The 17,266-nt window shown below is 43.6% G+C and overlaps 1 protein-coding gene across 1 annotated transcript; it reads left to right on the forward strand.

Moving 5' to 3' along the window:
* The first annotated feature begins 6,568 nt into the window (after positions 1 to 6,568).
* On the forward strand, positions 6,569 to 10,962 carry LOC105358639. The gene is made up of 8 exons (XM_023950393.1): positions 6,569 to 6,870; positions 6,954 to 6,983; positions 7,066 to 7,377; positions 7,469 to 7,756; positions 7,860 to 8,150; positions 9,061 to 9,384; positions 10,303 to 10,434; positions 10,516 to 10,962. The coding sequence occupies exons 1-8, from the start codon at positions 6,828 to 6,830 to the stop codon at positions 10,677 to 10,679; spliced, it is 1,584 nt and encodes a 527-aa protein (XP_023806161.1). The 5' UTR covers positions 6,569 to 6,827; the 3' UTR covers positions 10,680 to 10,962.
* The last annotated feature ends 6,304 nt before the right edge of the window (positions 10,963 to 17,266 follow it).

The following is a 17,266-nucleotide window of genomic DNA, read 5'->3' on the forward strand; positions in this document are numbered from 1 at the left end:
GGTGTCCATAGAAAGCATGCAACAAACAAGTAGTACCACAAACATGCAAACATGCAAAAGAAAAACACCCTACAACATGCAATCCTCCCACATCATCACATATTGAATACTGTATTACATGTTGGTCCTTGGCGGGTGTAAATACGAGCAAAACCATAGAATCACTTTATAAAAAATCCCTTAAGGTCTTATATAGAAAACCAATGTCATTCCATGTCTGTAATATCTTGAAAAAGTACAAGTTGTTAAGCTTTGAGAATTTTAAAAATTTTAAATTTGCTTGTTTGATGTACAAGGTGTTACATGGACTTGCTCTGCCTCCCATGTCTGACTTTTTTTTAAAAAGGGCTCACAGCGCTCTCAGGACTAGGGCCTCGTCTCGGGGGGACTGTGAGGTTCCATACAGAAAAACAGCGTTTGGACAAAACGCTCTCTCTGTAAAGGCCAGTAAACTCTGGAACAGTCTTCCACTGTACATCAGGGAGTGTCAAACATTACAGACCTTCAAAACACAGCTCAAGCAGTGGCTGAAAGCAAACCAGTCCTGTAGCCACTGACTTTTAACTCTCATAATGTACCACCTTCTTGTGTTCTTATTGTATCTGTGATTCTGTCTTTTGTTTTGTCCTGTTTTATGTTTCCTGCCTAGGGACTATGGATGCAAATTAGCATCATTGCTATAATCCAGCATGTTTACGCCTATCATTGTTTGGTAGATGTTCATTAATGTGCACTGTCCCTATTAAATAAAGCTTAAATAAATAAATAAATAATAAATAATCAGGCTCAGGAGTGGGCACTGGTGAGCCGAACCCCTGTGGATTCCTCTCCAGACGCATCCATCTTAAAGGTACAATCTCTTATGACACCACAACATTACAGATCCAGGCTTTGATGGACTCCGGTGCAGATGACAATTTTATTGACTCTCATTTTGTGTCCCAATCTAACATCCCCACTGAACTTTTACCTAACCCCAAAAAAGTGTTTCCTCTGGATGGTAGACTGTTGGCCTGTGTAACGCACCACACACATCCTCTGTCCCTGCTAGTTTCTGGCAACCACAGAGAACTAATTAGTTTGAACATAATCCCATCTCCATCCTCTCTGCTTGTGTTAGGTCTGCCCTGGCTTTCACTCCAAAATCCACACATAGACTGGTCTTCACAATCCATTGTTAATTGGAGCCTTGCCTTCCATTCTCACTGTTTACATGCTGCTGTACCACCTGTTTCCACCTCTCCTAATCCTCCTAAACCTGTTGACCTTTCGTGTGTTCCATGGGAGTATCATGACCTCAAGGAAGTTTTTTCCAAGGACCGTGCTTCCTCTCTGCCCCCTCATCGACCCTATGACTGTGAGATAGAGTTGTTACCTGGTGCTTAACTCCCCTCCAGTAAACTGTACAACCTATCCAAACCTGGGAGGGATGCGATGTAGACCTACATCACTGAAAGTCTGACTGCTGGACCTATCCGCCCATCCTCTTCCCCTGTTGGAGCAGGGTTTTTCTTTTTGGAGAAGAAGGATGGGTCCCTTCGCCCATGCATTGACTACACAGGTCTGAATAACATCACTGTAAAAAACAAGTATCCTCTCCCACTCATAGACTCTGCTTTCAGCTCCCTCCAGACTGCAACCGTCTTCACCAAACTCGACCTCTGAAACGCATATCATTAGTGAGAATAAAGGAGGGTGACGAGTGGAAGACCGCTTTCAACACTCCTCTGGGACATTTTGAATATTTGGTTAATCCTTTTGGACTGACTAATGCTCCGGCTGTTTTTCAATGTCTAATCAATGATGTTCTGCGTGACATGTTGAATAGATTTGTGTTAGTTTATCTTGATGATATTTTGATTTTTTTCACGGACTCTAGAGGAAAACGTTCAACATGTTAGGCTTGTTTTACAGCGGCTGTTTGCAAACAGACTCTATGTTAAGGGTGAGAAATGTGATTTTCATGCCTCCAATGTCAGTTTTCTTGGGTTTGTTATTGAGAAGGGCCAACTCAAACCAGATCCTGCCAAGATCAAAGCTGTTGCAGATTGGCCTACACCCACCAGTAGGAAACAGCTCCAAAGGTTTTTGCTAACTTTTATAGGAGGTATATCAGGAACTACAGCTCTGTGGCCTCTCCCCTGACCAAGCTGACCTCTGTTAAAGAACACTTCTCCTGGTCTTCTGAGGCAGCCTTTGTTAAGTTGAAAAATCTGTTTTGATTCTGCTCCTGTATTTTCCCATCCTGATGCTGCAGCTCAGTTCATGGTGGAAGTGGACGCCTCAGAGTCTGGAGTAGGGGCGGTGCTCTCTCAACGTTCATCCACAGATCAGAAGATGCATCCCTGCGCCTTCTTCTCCCAGCAGCTTTCTCCTGCGGAGAGGAAATCGAGAGTTGTCTGCAGTCCAGTCGTGCTGGCCCTAAAGGAATGGCGTCATTGGTTGGAAGGAACATCTCAACCTTTCATGGTGTGGACAGATCACAAGAACTTGTCTTGAGCTTGTCTTGAACTTGTCTGCCCGCAGACTGAATCCCCATCAAGCTTGGCGGTCCCTTTTTCTGGGATGCTTTAATTTTACCCTCACATACCACCCAGGGTCTCGTAACCTAAAGCCTGATGCCCTATCCAGGCAATTCGAGATAACGGCATCGTGCGACACTCCCCAGGATACCATCCTACCTCGTTCCTGTGTTGTTGGTGCAGCCATCTGGGAGGTGGAGCATGAGGTTCAGAGAGCTCTGGAGGACCTTCCCTCTTCTCCTGAATGTCCCACAGGTCTCCTGTTTGTTCCCCCATCTGCTCCTTCCTCTGTGCTACAGTGGGACTACAGCTCCAAGGGTGGCTTGCCATCCTGGGATACACCGGACTTTGGTGTCACTCAAACAGCGGTTCTGGTGGCCCTCCATATCTGCTAACACACGTGAGTTTGTCCAGGCCTGCTCTGTCTGTGCTCGTTGAAAAGCTTCCCATCGAGCACCAGCTGGTCTTCTGCGACCGCTCCCAGTTCCTCATCGACCCTGGTCCCACATAGCTATGGATTTCATTACTGGCCTCCCACCGTCTGAAGGTAACACGACAATCTTAACCATAGTCGACCGTTTTTCAAAGTCCGTCCATTTTGTGCCACTTTCCAAGCTCCCATCTGCTTTAGAGACAGCCAACCTCCTGGTTCAGCATGTGTTCCGGTTAAAAGGTCTTCGCCAGGACATTGTGTCAGACCGTGGCCCCCAGTTCACCTCCAAGGTGTGGAACGCTTTCTGCCGGACCATTGGGGCCACTGCTAGCCTGTCCTCTGGATACCACCCCCAAACCAACGGCCAGACGGAGTGGGCTAACCAGGACATGAAGGCGGCTTTGCACTGTGTTGCTGCCAGTCATCTTGCATCATGGTCAACTCATCTTCCCTGGATTGAGTATTCACATAACTCCTTGGTCACCTCTGCCACTAGTATTTCTCCATTCATGGCATCCAAAGGCTATAAGCCTCCCCATCTTCCCTTCTCAAGAAAGAGCAGTGGCCGTGCCCTCTGTCCAGGACCATCTCTGAAGGGCCCGTCATGTTTGCAGGGTCCCAGCCTTTGTGCATCACCTCGCCATATATAGGTGATATAATCATGTTTGGAGAAGTGTCTTTTTCCAACTCTGTCTCACATGAAGGTGGAGGTGAGAGAAAACGATTATCTTTGTGTCTTTGCAGAATTCTCCTGAGAACCTGTGTTAGCCGTGTCCAGAATGAATCGAAGGACGCTCTGTGTTAGTTTATTCGTGAGAAAAGGCTTTGCAGGTCCAGAGATAATGTGGGAACACTGTGAAAGGATGGACATGTTGAAATTAATGTTTTCTGATAGCGCTGCAGCTGTTTTTTTATGTGTTTCCCCTCATTAGAGCTCAGCGCATATGTAAATTAGGGAAAACCCAACAAAATTAGTAAAAGAGGAAGCAACAGGAATATGCGCCTGAGAGATTATAACTGGGTATTATTCGCTGTTCGTTCCCTTCATAAAAGGTACCTTTGTCTGTTTGTCTTTCTTTCTTTTTTGAATTGTTCTGATGTTGCAGGTTGTTTTAACCCAACATTAATTTGGTCCTTCGAGCCGGATACCAGCATACCTGAGGATTTTAGTGAGCGTGGTGGGCCCCAGGAGACTGTGGCCACAGCTGACTCCTAGGTGAGTCAACCCTTAGTTGGAATTGGTGCCCATCCCGTTGGCTGGAGTCCAAAAGGTTGACGGTATACCGAAGGAGAAAGACAACGGAAAGGTACTATTTGGTCTTCGAAATCCTATGTTTAATAAAATAATACATATATGAAGTAAAAAATAACAGTAACATAACTTTGAGCTGTATCAATTAAAGATAATTAAAAAGCCGGCATTTATAATTAAGCAAAGTAAAGAGTGTGTGAATGTTAATGTGATTTTGTGTGCAAATCGTCATATTTGCTGTCTGTTTTTGGTAGCTGTGTTTTGCAAATAGCTGTATTTGCTGTGTTTTGTTGTTGTTGTTGTGTTTAGCAAATCGCTGAATTTGCAGGTTGTATTTTTGAATTGCTAAACAAACAAGTGTTTTTGAAAAATGGGAAAGGCACAGAGTAAGGATTGGAATTGTGTGGAAAGTTAGGACCCTACAAAAATCGAGCATTTGGATAAATGGGTAAAATACAATAGAGTGGAATTTTTTTGTGTGTTTAACCCTTATGTGGTGTTCGGGTCTGTGGGACCCGTTTACATTTTATCAAAAGAAAAATGATACAATTAATTAATTTTTCAAACTCAGACTCACTGGCCTTGGCTCATTTTCTGTGAAGAACATATATCAGAATACATTTTTAATGACCACACACCGTATACCCCCCCAACACATTTCTATTACATATAAGATGTTCGGGTCCACTGGACCCGGGGCTAATAGAAGTGTGGAAATTGATGTTTTATGTACCTACACTCTGTCCTCCACCTGTCTGGGCCTGCTGTGTGTGTGTGGGTGTGTGTAGGTGTGTATGTGTGTGTGTGTGACCAGTGAGAAAGAGAGAGAGAGTGTGGCAGAGAGAGAAAGTTTCACTGTAAATGTGAGTTCTGTTTCTGCACCTGCGGTTCCCGCGCAAGGTTGCAACATTGTTAGAATAATTCAAAAATCAACTCTGTTTGCTCTCGTTCTCCCGCACATTTGACATTTAACCATTTGACTTTCTTGCGGGAATCTTTAATATCTCGCTCTTTATCTGCTACAAATTGGAGGCGGGACACGTTAAATATAGCTTTGCCAGTGTGGTTTCTTATCACAACTGATCAAAATGGCCAAAAGGCTTTCTGCGCAGAGGGCCCTGGAATTGATTTTAGAAGAGAGTGACGTTTTTGATGATGATGTAGAGGGAGACGATTCAGAAGAGGAGGTTTCAGAATTAGAGGATCACATTTCTGAAAATTCAGAGTCTGACAGTGACTCTGAAGAAGATGATTAGATTGGGGCGGCCGTGGAGCAGCGGTCGGGTGGTTGGCCCATGATCGTAAGATTGCAGGTTCAATTCTCGCCTTGCACGCCCATGAGTCGAAGTGTCCTTGGGCAAGACACTGAACCCCACCTTGCCTCTGGTGGTAGGCGGGCGCCTGTGTTTGGCAGCGGAGCCGCCACCAGTGTGTGAATGTGTGAGTGAATGTGTGTGTCACTGGGTGAATGGGTCTGTGACTGTAAAGCCCTTTGTCCTTGTTGGAAGAAAGGCGCTATATAAGTATACGCAATTTACCATTTACCATTTAGATTGAGCATCAGCCAGTTCCAAAACGAAGCCATCAGCACCCAGCCACAGGACCAGGCCGTCAGCAGCCAGGGCCATGTGTTGTATAGGCTAGTGGCTAGAAGGCCATGTGTTCAATGGGGCTGATGTGTTGTCTTGACTAATAGGTTTACTCTATGTGTTCAGCTTGTGTTGTGCAGCTAAATGGGTTCATTTTCTGTGTTCAAATAAATAAAAGTCAGTAGTTTTGAAAACCCTTGCTTCACTTGAAAATTTGTTTCCACTCATATCTTGATTTTAACTGATTTTCTTTATCACGTTTTAAATAATGAGTTATGAATGTGATCTAACAAAGGTAAAAGGGCAAATATTGACTAAATATACTGATTGAGGTAAACATCCGTCGAGTATTTTAACATCAAAGTGTTTGATTGTGAGGCATTAAAAACCACAACATGCAACGGGTCCACCAGACCCACGAACACTGGCTGAGTAACAACAATATGAACACCACACAAGGGTTAAACTGCTCGTTTGGCACCATGGCTACATATTACAAAATGCAGCCGAATGCTAATTGCGACTAGCTTTAGCATATTAAGTGTAACGTGGTGGGATAGTTTTTCACTGTGCTAGGTAAAAATCACCCAAAATGAATTCTCAAAGTTCTAAACGTGACTTTTACACAATTAGAAGGTTAAACACTCAGAAAATAATTGCATTGCAGGATGCAATTAAAGTCAGATTTTTTTGCTGTGTTCACTGAGTGTGCATGGTTTGTGAGTTGGTGATACTATCTTGCTGCATTTTATAAATTTTTCTCGCTGACTTTCCAACAAAATCTCATCGCCTGTACTCACGGAAACGAGAAGTCATGCACTTTCATCACATCATCCTAAGTTCTTGTTTTTTAAAAAGAAAACACAATCAGCAGTTTTCAATAACAGACACAGAAAATACACCCTGTTTTGAAGAGAAACAGAAGATTCTCAAAAAGAGGAAGTAAGATATATTTGCTCTCCTGCAGAAATTTAACTCTGTTTTTCTTTTTTGCATTCATATTGGTCACACACAGCAGGAATATCTCAGCCATGTTCAGCAAAAAGCAAAGAAACTCTCAGTTTCTGACTTTAGGTAAGAGTCAGTTCACAAAATCTGACATTCCGGAAGATTTAAAATTTTCTCTGATTTAATTAAAAACCTTTTCTTTCTTTCAGTCTCATGTCTGTTGAGCTCATTTGCCTCAGGTAAGTGTATTCTCCTATTTCCTTTTCATAATTTGCTGTCAAAACAACTCATAGATATAGCCTTTTTGTGATGTGTTTTAAGGTCAGATCAGGCTGGTTGGATCTGGATCGACTCGCTGCTCTGGAAGAGTTGAAGTCCTACACGATGGAGTCTGGGGAACAGTCTGTCACGACAAGTGGGATCTAAATGATGCAAAAGTGGTCTGCAGACAGTTGTCCTGTGGGACAGCTCTACATGCCCCTAAATCAGCTCTTTTTGGTCAAGGATCAGACAAAATCTGGCTGGATGATATGGAGTGTTCAGGCAGTGAAAGCTCATTGACACAGTGTGGTCACAACGGTTATGGAAAACATAACTGTAATCATGGGGAAGATGCTGGTGTAATCTGCTCAGGTGAGTTACTGTACCATTTCTTATATAGAATGTCTGCTAGACTAAAATTCACAGTTAGTGTTTAAATTTGCTTTAACTAAACTTCCCACAGAAAGTCTTGTAAAGCCCAGCATCTCCATGGATCCTGTTGGAGAGGTCTCCTGGGGTCAGGAACTCAGAATCACCTGTTCCACTGCAGCTGAACTTTTAGGAGAAACCTTTTTTCTCCAGAAGATCTCAGGTTCCTTCAGACAGACACAAATTTCTGCCAGCCGCGCTGCAACCTTCAACATCTCTAAAGTGAATTTTGATCATGACGGATCGTACCTGTGTCACTACGAGAAAACAGTTTCTGGTCAAACGTTCACTTCACCTCTAAGTGACCTACTTAATGTTACTGGTAAGAAAAATATAATTCCTTTTTTATTAAAAATGTATGCACCAAAAAAGTTGAGAAAGGAGTCAGATTCACTCTTGTATTATTATCTTCTGCATTTTTTCAGTGAACCTCCTAAAGCCCAGACTCTCTGTGAGTTTTACTAATGTTTCCTGGGGTCAGAGATTTGGATTCACTTGTTTAATTCCAACTCAAGTCCTTGGTGGAACTTTCATCCTGATGAATACTCAGAGTTCATTTAAGGAGACTCAAACCTCAAGGAACAATTCTGCCAACTTTGCAATCTCCAAAGCTGACATTGAAAATGAAGGGTTGTACCAGTGTCAGTATCAGAAAAAAGGACCACATGGAAATTTCACTTCGTCATTAAGCAACTCTGTCAGAGTTTCTGTAAACGGTAAAAAATCCACACAATCTGGAAAGTCTTGAAAAACTACATCTCTTTGGCTAGAATATAAATTGTGTCTTTTTGTTCATAAACTTCTATTTCTTGCAGTTTTCCTCAGTGTGAGAATTTTCTCAACCGAAGATTGAATTGCTATAAATAACTACCTTAAAAACCTTTGTGTCACCTGTAGTCAGAGGTTGGAGAACCGGCCTTAAAATAAGGATTTTGTTGTTGCTTTTTGTGTTTATCAAAACATCTTAATCCTCTCCTTATTAGAGACATATTCTTGTATTAAGGCCTAGTATTAAAATGAAAATAACCCGGACTCAAACCTCAAGTAACAATTCTGCCAACTTTTCAATCTCGTAGAAAGAACATAACCCATCTTTTCAGTTTTAAGGCTGTATAAGCTTATCTTTGCTTTGTCTTTTTGTTTAAAATAAAACACTCCAATATTTTGGTATATCCTGGATGATGTGCTGCTTTTGGTGATGTCGGACATCATGTTCTGAGTCATAATAAATAGAACTAGTACAAGCCCACTTCTCTGTGCTGGCTGTCCTGTGATTGCCTCACTGTTCAAAGGTGGAACCTTCCATCTCCTTAATATTCAGAAACACCAACAGATGGAGGGACATTTGAAAATATACTTTAAGCATTAAGAATGTCAATTGGCCTGCATCTTTAAGTGAAATGATTTCAGACTATTCATAAATTATTCATTTACAGTAAATTTTGGTTTTCCCTTAATCACAGATGGTCACATAAAGCCTATCAATACAAACCCTGAAATTCTGGATTTTGTCCTATAAACAATCTCAAAAGGAAATGTACACCTCAAAAACGTCCTGATTAGTTGGCTTCATCTCCAATGGATGATCTGAAACTCCTAAATTACCTCATTTTTGTGTTTTCACAGTGAGCCTACAGGCGCCCAACATCTCACTAACTTCTCCTGGAGCAGAGTTGGTCTGGGGTCCTGGAGAAGCAGAGATCACTGGTGGTCTGAACTTTACCATCACCTGCTCCATTAACCCTGAATCTCCTCAGGGTCATTTCTTTCTCTTCATTTCTGGATTCAACATGACTACCAACAGCCCAGCAGTCAACAACACAGCGTCCTTTACCTTTCCTGTGGCCGAGTTAAAACACCAGGGTAACTACAGCTGTTTGTACCAGGTTACCCTGTCTGGACGCACTGTGGCCTCTGCTGAGTCAGCACCCATCACTGTTGCTGTGAGGCGTAAGTAAAGTGAAACAAACCAACATAAACATTTGCAGTCCATAATATGACCTCTGGGGGCTGGTTTTGGGTGGTCCGTCAGTGGAAAATTATTTCTTTTTGTCTAATTGTACATAAGCAGAGTAACACAAAATGCAGCAACAAACAACCACAATAATCAACAGTTAGTTTTTCCAAAATTGTATCCCCTCCCAAACCGATCCATGTCGTCAGTTTAAAGTTTGAGTTAACCTAATTGATTTCTTTCATAGTAGTTGACCTATATAATGGTTTATTCTTAAGCACATGCACCTGCATGGGGAGGGGGGGGGGGGGGGGGGGTTGAGCATAGGTGAGTTTCTCAGTTCCCTTTAGGCTTGTATAACCACCTTATGGGGTGTCACCGAAATGAAACGTATGAATGTTGTGCATTTCTGTGGTATATGTATCGTAAAGTATCTGTAAGCCAAATGTAAATTGCACACACTTATGACATATGACTGATGTCTGACATGAGGTCTCCTTATTTCCCACTTTAGGTTTTAGTAAGGTGCCAGCACCTGCCCCAAGTACATGACACATAAGGGCCCATTAGGACGCCCAGTTTTACTTCAGACTATACATTTGGGGACATACTTTCTCTTCAGCAGTAGCTTGAAACCATCAGAAGTCTAGCATTACTCTGCTCTTTGTAATTGACTGTTTTGTGTACAATTCCACAAAGCTTTTCCTTGGATTATTCTGTGACTTGGCCCAAACACTTTGGTTTAAAAAGAATTTGTGCCATTTTGATATTTTCTGTAAATCATCTTTTTAATTTCAACTTTTTACAATTGCTTCTAACTTAACAAAGCTTAAACCCCTTGTTGATGTTTCCCAACAAAGAAGCATTTATTTCTCCTGAACTGATCTAAACCTGTAAAATATTGTCACTTCCAGAATCTTTGCTGCTGCTGATCTGTACAGTATTTGGTGGAATCCTGCTCCTGTTGCTCTTCGTCTTGTTCCTGGTCTATCTCGTCCACAGGAGAAGAAAACCCAAACAGCCAGCGGTTCTTTTCCAGACTCAAAGTGTGTGTTCACGAGGTTCCCAGATATTTAGGTTTAGCATTTTGTGAAGGGGCCATTTAATTGTCTTTTTTGGGGTTTCAGGGTTCACCAGAGAGGACCGAGGGATTTGTGAGGCAGAACACGAAAATCTTCCAGGAGAACCCTTTCCATCTCAACCTACGAACAAAGCAGATGAAGACAAAGGAATTGATTATGGAGATGAGACAAATCTTAATGAAGAATTTAGTCCACCATCATTAATGTAGAGCACGAGTGCTAAGAATGAAAAACAGAGGAAAAAAAGGAGGAAAACAAAGAAACCAGCGATGACAAAACCTACTGTAACATTGTGACTTTGCCTGTCCAGTAAACTGTTCAGTTATGGTTTAATCTGGCTCTGATTTAGGATTTACAGCTTTGTTTGGTTTGTTCCCAGATCCAAGACTTTTGCTTAACCCTTTAACACCAGAGCTTTAGTTCCAGTGTTGACATTCCATGACTTACTGTGACTCTTTAACCATTTATGTAATAAACATAATTGCAACAGATTCTCAAGGTGAAAAAAAGCCGCTTATTACTGATATGCAACACTTACTGAAGTTTGCCTCTTAATCTGTTTGAATTATGTATATTGCGTAAAAGTTTAAATACTTAATTCAAAAAGGCATATTATTTCATGTCACCTGTGAAATCTGCTTTTCTGTGCCTCAGAATCTGTTGAAATCACATCAACGGTGTAAAGGATCATAAAAGTTACAGTAGTTTGGAAAGCGTTTGTTATTTCCTTTTGTTGCCAGCAGCTCTGGTGGTAAAGGGAAAGAACAAATATATTGAAAATGGATATGTCTCATTTCATCAAACTTTAATCATCTCATAAAGAAAACAAGAGAAAATGACAGAATATGGTTGGTTTTAACAGAAAAGATTCTCTGAAATTTTCTAAAGGCATAAAACACATATAAGCAATATAAGCAATCGATATTTTCACAGTTCTAAATTGAAAATGGAAAGTTAATTCTTTATGTCACTCAATGAACCTTTTTGCGGTCGGCAGCTCTGATGTAGTTCTTCAAGCGACTTAAAAGTTGATTATCTCCAAAAAATAGAGCTGACCATGGTCCCGAAGAAAAAGAGAGCACTAAGTGACAATGATGGCATTAAAATCAATCCTTGATGATTAGCTAGGCTAACTCCTCTCATGGAGCTAGTGGAGGTGGGCCGAAGACTCCGATCTCAAAACAAGCAAACATTCTGGAGAAAAGAGTGCCTAATGGAGAACAAATCTCTTTTAACATGACTATTGTCGTTATCTTGAATAGAGTATAAAACAAGTCTCCAACTATTTACTTAAATTCATGTTTTAATGGAACTCAGCTGAAATAAGTGGAATAAGGTCAACAAATGCACTATGGTAGGGCATTAATAAGAGGTTTATGGTAATTTTTTTGGGGATTGCTCAGAAGTGATTCTGCTTTTTTTGATGTGTTGAATTAAAGCACTCTGAACTTTTTTTTCCTCTAAAGTTTCATATACAAAATAATACCCCTTGTTCATCTGCTCCAAAAGAAAAACTTCATAAAGCCACTTTTTTAGTTGTATTTTGATCTTTTACTGCACCACAATGTCACATGACATGACAGCACTACCCTGTTTTACTTCTGATGGTTAGAAGCTGGTTAGAAGTTGGTGCCATGTATGACGGGGAGCCACCATCTGTGTGTAATGGTGTGTGTGTGCATGGGGCTGTGAATGTGACTGTAAAGTTCTTTGGGTCTAAATCAAGATAGAAAGCACTATATGAGTACAGAACTTGAACCCTTTTCTTCATTTTTTGTTTCTCCTCGCATGTTTTATTTTTTATGAAGTGTTGGTGCATTCTGACCTATTGTACATAATGTCAGGTTGTCTTTTTCACTGTGCTGGGGACTGAATGCTTGTTTCAAGTTTGTTTTTAACACACCTCAAACCACTGGGAAGACAATGGGAGTTGGATTCCCCTGCATTCTTCCTAGTTTGTAGAATTTAATTCATTGTGATGGCAGCATTCTCTACCAGTTCTACAGCAAAATGGCGGTAAACTTCAGTGCACTTCACACTTGTACTGTTTATTGTGTTTCAGATTCAGAATCTTGATTTCCTTTTTTTTTTTTTTTTTTTTTTTTTAACTTGTCCTGTCCAACAGCTGGGCAGTCAGATGGGAGCTGAGGGCCTCTTGGGTTGGACATATTTTACTTTAACAAGAGGGGTTATTAATCTTCAGACAAACCAAAGGTATGTCTGAATAAACCCCTTTTGTAATTGAGGCCAAACTTTATTAATTTCAAACATGTCTGAAAATCTTTGGTGTTGGACCGGACGGAAAAGGAAAGACGGGAAGAAGAGAGAGGGACGTTAGAGAGAGGGGGGGTAGGGGGTGATAATAGGAGGGGAAGGGGGATAAGACCATGAAGCAGCATAAAGCAACAAGTTTACTGGTTGTTAATCATTATGGTAAGGTTTAAATGTAAAAAAAAAAAAAAAAAAGGGCGGAGCCTGTCCACACACACACTCAAATGTTATAAACACACCTGTTAGTTGCAAAAATGTCCACCTGTCGACATGTACACAAAACAGATAGTGTTCACACGCATACTTATGCCTTAAAACCAACTAGTGTGAAATATTTCAGTCATTCAGTCTGTTGAGCTAACACCTGTGCTCAGGTGAGTGTTTATGTTCTTCTAAAATGGATGGTGGAACGTGAAAAGAAGGAGGGAGAGTGCCCAGCCATCCCCACCCCAAGACCCCCACCGCACCAGCAGCGGCAGCCGGAATCCCCCCAACGCCACACGGGAACCGGCAGGGAACAACCGCCGCCCGGGCGACCAAGCCCGCCACCCAGGCCAGGGCCAGCAGGGCCGCCGCAAGGCCCCCAGAGCTAGAGAGCAGGGAGGCACGGAGGGAAAGAGAGCGCCGCCCCAGCCCAACCAGGAGAGCAGCCACCCCGCCGCGCCGGGAGAACCCAACGCAGGGCCCCACCAGAGAAGGACGCCCACAGCCCCAGACGAGCACCCCACCACCACCCAGGAGTTCCGGGCATCCCCCCGCCCCAACCCCAGGTACGAGCCAGGACCCCCCAAGGGAGACCCGCTCCGCACTCCAGGCAGCCATCCGCCCGGCCCACGGTTGGTCCAGGGAGGAGCGAGGCAGGGGCCCGCCGCCCCCGCCCAGGAGGGGGGAACCCCGGGGAAAAAAGAGGGCCCACAAGGGGTGTTGTAAATATGGCCGACCAGGCTCGGCCACAGTTGGAAATTTGGCGGGGCCCAGCACTCAGGAGCAAGGACAAGAACCCACCCCCCCAGGGACACGAACACCCCCGGCTCAGATGTAATGTGAACCCCCCCACCGTGCGGAGAGAGCACCGCCGGGCACAGGAAGCCGGCACCCCGGGGACACGGCCGCCGTTGCAAAGGGGCCCGTACCCCCCACCAGGGAAGAGGCAGGGGACAGACGGTCCTAGGTCCCACCTTCCTTGCAAAATGTGTGTGCGTGTATGTGTGTTTGAGAGAGTGTGTGTGTGCATGTGTGTGTGTTTATGTTGGGCTGTATATATTGAGGGGGGGAGGGGTGTATGTACCAAGGGGGGTGCAGTTAAAATTGGCGGGTAGGGCACTAAGGGGACATCTCCTGATTACTCACAGTGACGTCCCATCACCCTCCCCACCAATTGGCCCTAAATGTCTAAGGTGCGGTTAAAATTGGCTGGTAGGGTGCTAGGAGGACATCTGCTGCTTGCTGGCAGTGATGTCCAAGCACCCCCCCTACCAAGGGCCCTACATGTTTAAGGTGCAAATAAAACCGAAAGAGGGGGGGCCCACTCCATACGGCAACCATAGGAGGGGGGCCACTGCCTAGTAAACCCCCCCCCAAGGCTCATCGCAGGCTAAGCCCCCCACCCCCTCACCCTATTATGAGGTTATATGAGGAAGGGGGCAAGTTGGGGACAGCTGATAGACTGTCCCCCGGTGGTCAAACAGCTGTCCCCCGCCCTCCCCCCCCAACAAGGGGGCCAGGCCCACCCAGCCCAGGGGCCCCACCCCCGGAGGCGCCGACACCCCGGGCCCAGCACCACCCCCCCCCACACAGAGAGAGAGGAGCCAGAAAGCGTTGCCCCCCCCCCGGAGCAAGCCCAGGCCCCCACCCCCAAACGCCGGCCCTAGAAGAGCTCTGGTCAGGCCTTGAATCTTGATTTCCTAAAATGAGTAGACTTTTTTTATTTAAGTTGTATCATTTGGTGTTTTCATAAGTCATTATCAGTAGCACACTCATTTCATTATTTTACCTTAAAGAGGTAATGCAGGAAGTACAGCCCTAAAATACTCCAGCCAGGCAGTTGGACTAGCGCTATCTTAACGAGTTTCCTGCTGATGAAACAACGGTGTAACTTAATGTTTGTGCTTTAGCTATGTGGGGTTGTTATGCATTGGTGGGAATACAATTTGCATGATATTCTTTTTTTATCTACAGAATGACGTAGGGACCAAAAAACGTAGTTTTTGTCAAGGTTTGGGTTTTTTTAGCCTTTCCATTTTCTTTCTGTCATGTTTGAGTTCTGCTTCCTGTTTTATTTTGTGCCTTGTCAGTCTTCTTTGTATTTAAGTCTTGTCTCTGCCTTCCTCTTGTGCTGGTGCATACCGCCATATCCCTGAGCCTCTTTTTCCTGTTTACTTGGTTTGTCTACAGTTTGTTGTGTTAGGTTACGCTGCTCAGCAGCACTTTTTGTTTATGGAATTAAAACCCCTTGACTTGGAACCGTGTGCCTCCAGTCTCTGCATTTTAAGTCCTTCATCAAACACCCTACTTGAAAGTTTTAAAGTGAAACAAAACCTGTGTTCTTCAAAAGAGGAAGTGGGAAATGTTCGCTCCTTCACTGAAAACTTTACTTCATTTATGTAAGAGTCATTCTGGAAGATTCAGATTGTGGGGTATGATCATCCATTCTCTGCTTCAGCTGTTCCCAGATGTGCTTTATGGGCTTCAGGTCAGGGGACATTGCTGGCTGTACCATATGAAAATATATTGTGACACCATGGTTACATATTATGACACCATTTTGGCACCATGTGGTGGAGCACTGTCATGTTGGGGGTATGCTAGTGGAATTAGGTGATGATGATTGTTCTATGATGTCTCTGAAGTAAGAACATGCAGTGACTGGGCCATCTACAATAACTAAAATGTTTTTTTACTGACTGGTGATGTCTGCCCAGACAGTTGCACCTCCTCCACCCAGAGACTACGTTGACCTCGACGTATTGCAGTAATGCTGAAGACCATCATTTCTATGCAAGGTGACTCGACACTCATCAGTGAACAGGACGGAAGACCCTTGCTGCATTGTCCAGGTCACATAGCCGTTCATGGTGTTTACTTGATGTCAGTGGAGTCATCTGCAACTGTCATCTGGCATTCAGGTCAAAGCGGTGGAGTTGATTATGACACTGCTGATGAGACAAACCAAGTTCACCTGCAACATCTGACTGCCCACCACCAACCCAAAGGCTTGCTATGGTCAGGTGGCCCTGCTTGTCCGTTTAGCAAAATTGTGTGTTCATGGCTGTTTGAATGATAAACCTGGTAGGACTGACTGGTTAAAATCTGCTTTTTATACTCACAGATTGTTGAAACTAATGCCACATTGAAAAGATTTTTCTTTGAGAGTTTTGTGGTTTTGACTCCAAAAAGTAAGACAAACTGTCCACAGTGAGACAAATATATGTGAGGTTTATTTATCACCACAATAAAATTACCACCCTATACATTAAATCAGTGAAGTGAAACAAACCATTTTAATTATTATACCACCTTGTTTGTTAACATTTACTTTGTTTTTATATCATTATATTTTCTTTTTATGATTACAATGCTGCTACGGTAACACACAAATTTCCCACATGTGGGATCAATAAATAAAAAACATTGTTTGTGAAATGACGATTTATCGTATTTCGGGCAGATACTCGCTGCAGTGTTTTTACAGGTAAATACCCTAGGGCGGTTCAGTCAATTAACTCACCTGCTCAGCGTCCTATTTAAGCCCAGGTGCGCAGTCGTTCATTCTCTTTCTTACCTTCAGCGCTCATTCTTCGCCGGTCTCCGAGCCCGCGGGTCTCCTTCTCTTCGGCGTCTTGTTGTGTTCCCCCCGTCCTTCGGATGGATGATCCCCCTTTTTCTGATGTGGGGTTTTTGTTTCGCCGCGTCTGCTCTCCTTTTGCGGCGTTCAGCGGGCGGCTGACGGCGCACAGCGCATTCGTTTCGCCGCGGTCGCGTGCATCTGCAGGGGGTGTGCTTTCCGCGATGTTCGGGATGACCGTGCCCCCCCATCAGGAGCGGTCCGGGTCTTCTCGTCTGCCGTGGTCACCCCAATTATCTACGGTGGGCATCATGCGGTTCTTTCCCGTGTAGTTTTCTAAGGCTGCGTTTTGCTTCCTGTTTACTTCGGTGACGTCACGCCCCTAAGGACCCTGGGAATTGTAGTTTTGACTCGTGGTCCTTCATGATGCCCTTCTGATTCCTTTTCTGCTGCATAGTTCGGCGTCGTCCGGTTATTGTTTCTGGGTTTGTGGGGTCTCTTCTGTGGTTGTGAAGGCTGGCGGTCCTCGTTTTGACAGGTTTCTCATGCTGGCTGAATTTTTGTGGATTTTAGCTTTTTTTTTTTTTATTTTCTGTTGCTGTTTTGTTCTTTGGGAGCTGAGTGTGACTCTTGACTGTTTTTTAATTCGTTGCTGGCTTTATTATTATGGCAGTTCTTCTGTTTATTTTCTTCGTTGTTGTAGCTGCTGGTTAGTCAGAATGTGAATCAGTGTCTCTTGGA

The sequence above is a fragment of the Oryzias latipes genome, chromosome 20 (assembly GCF_002234675.1).
Source record: "Oryzias latipes chromosome 20, ASM223467v1".
NCBI classification, from domain to species: Eukaryota; Metazoa; Chordata; class Actinopteri; order Beloniformes; family Adrianichthyidae; genus Oryzias; species Oryzias latipes.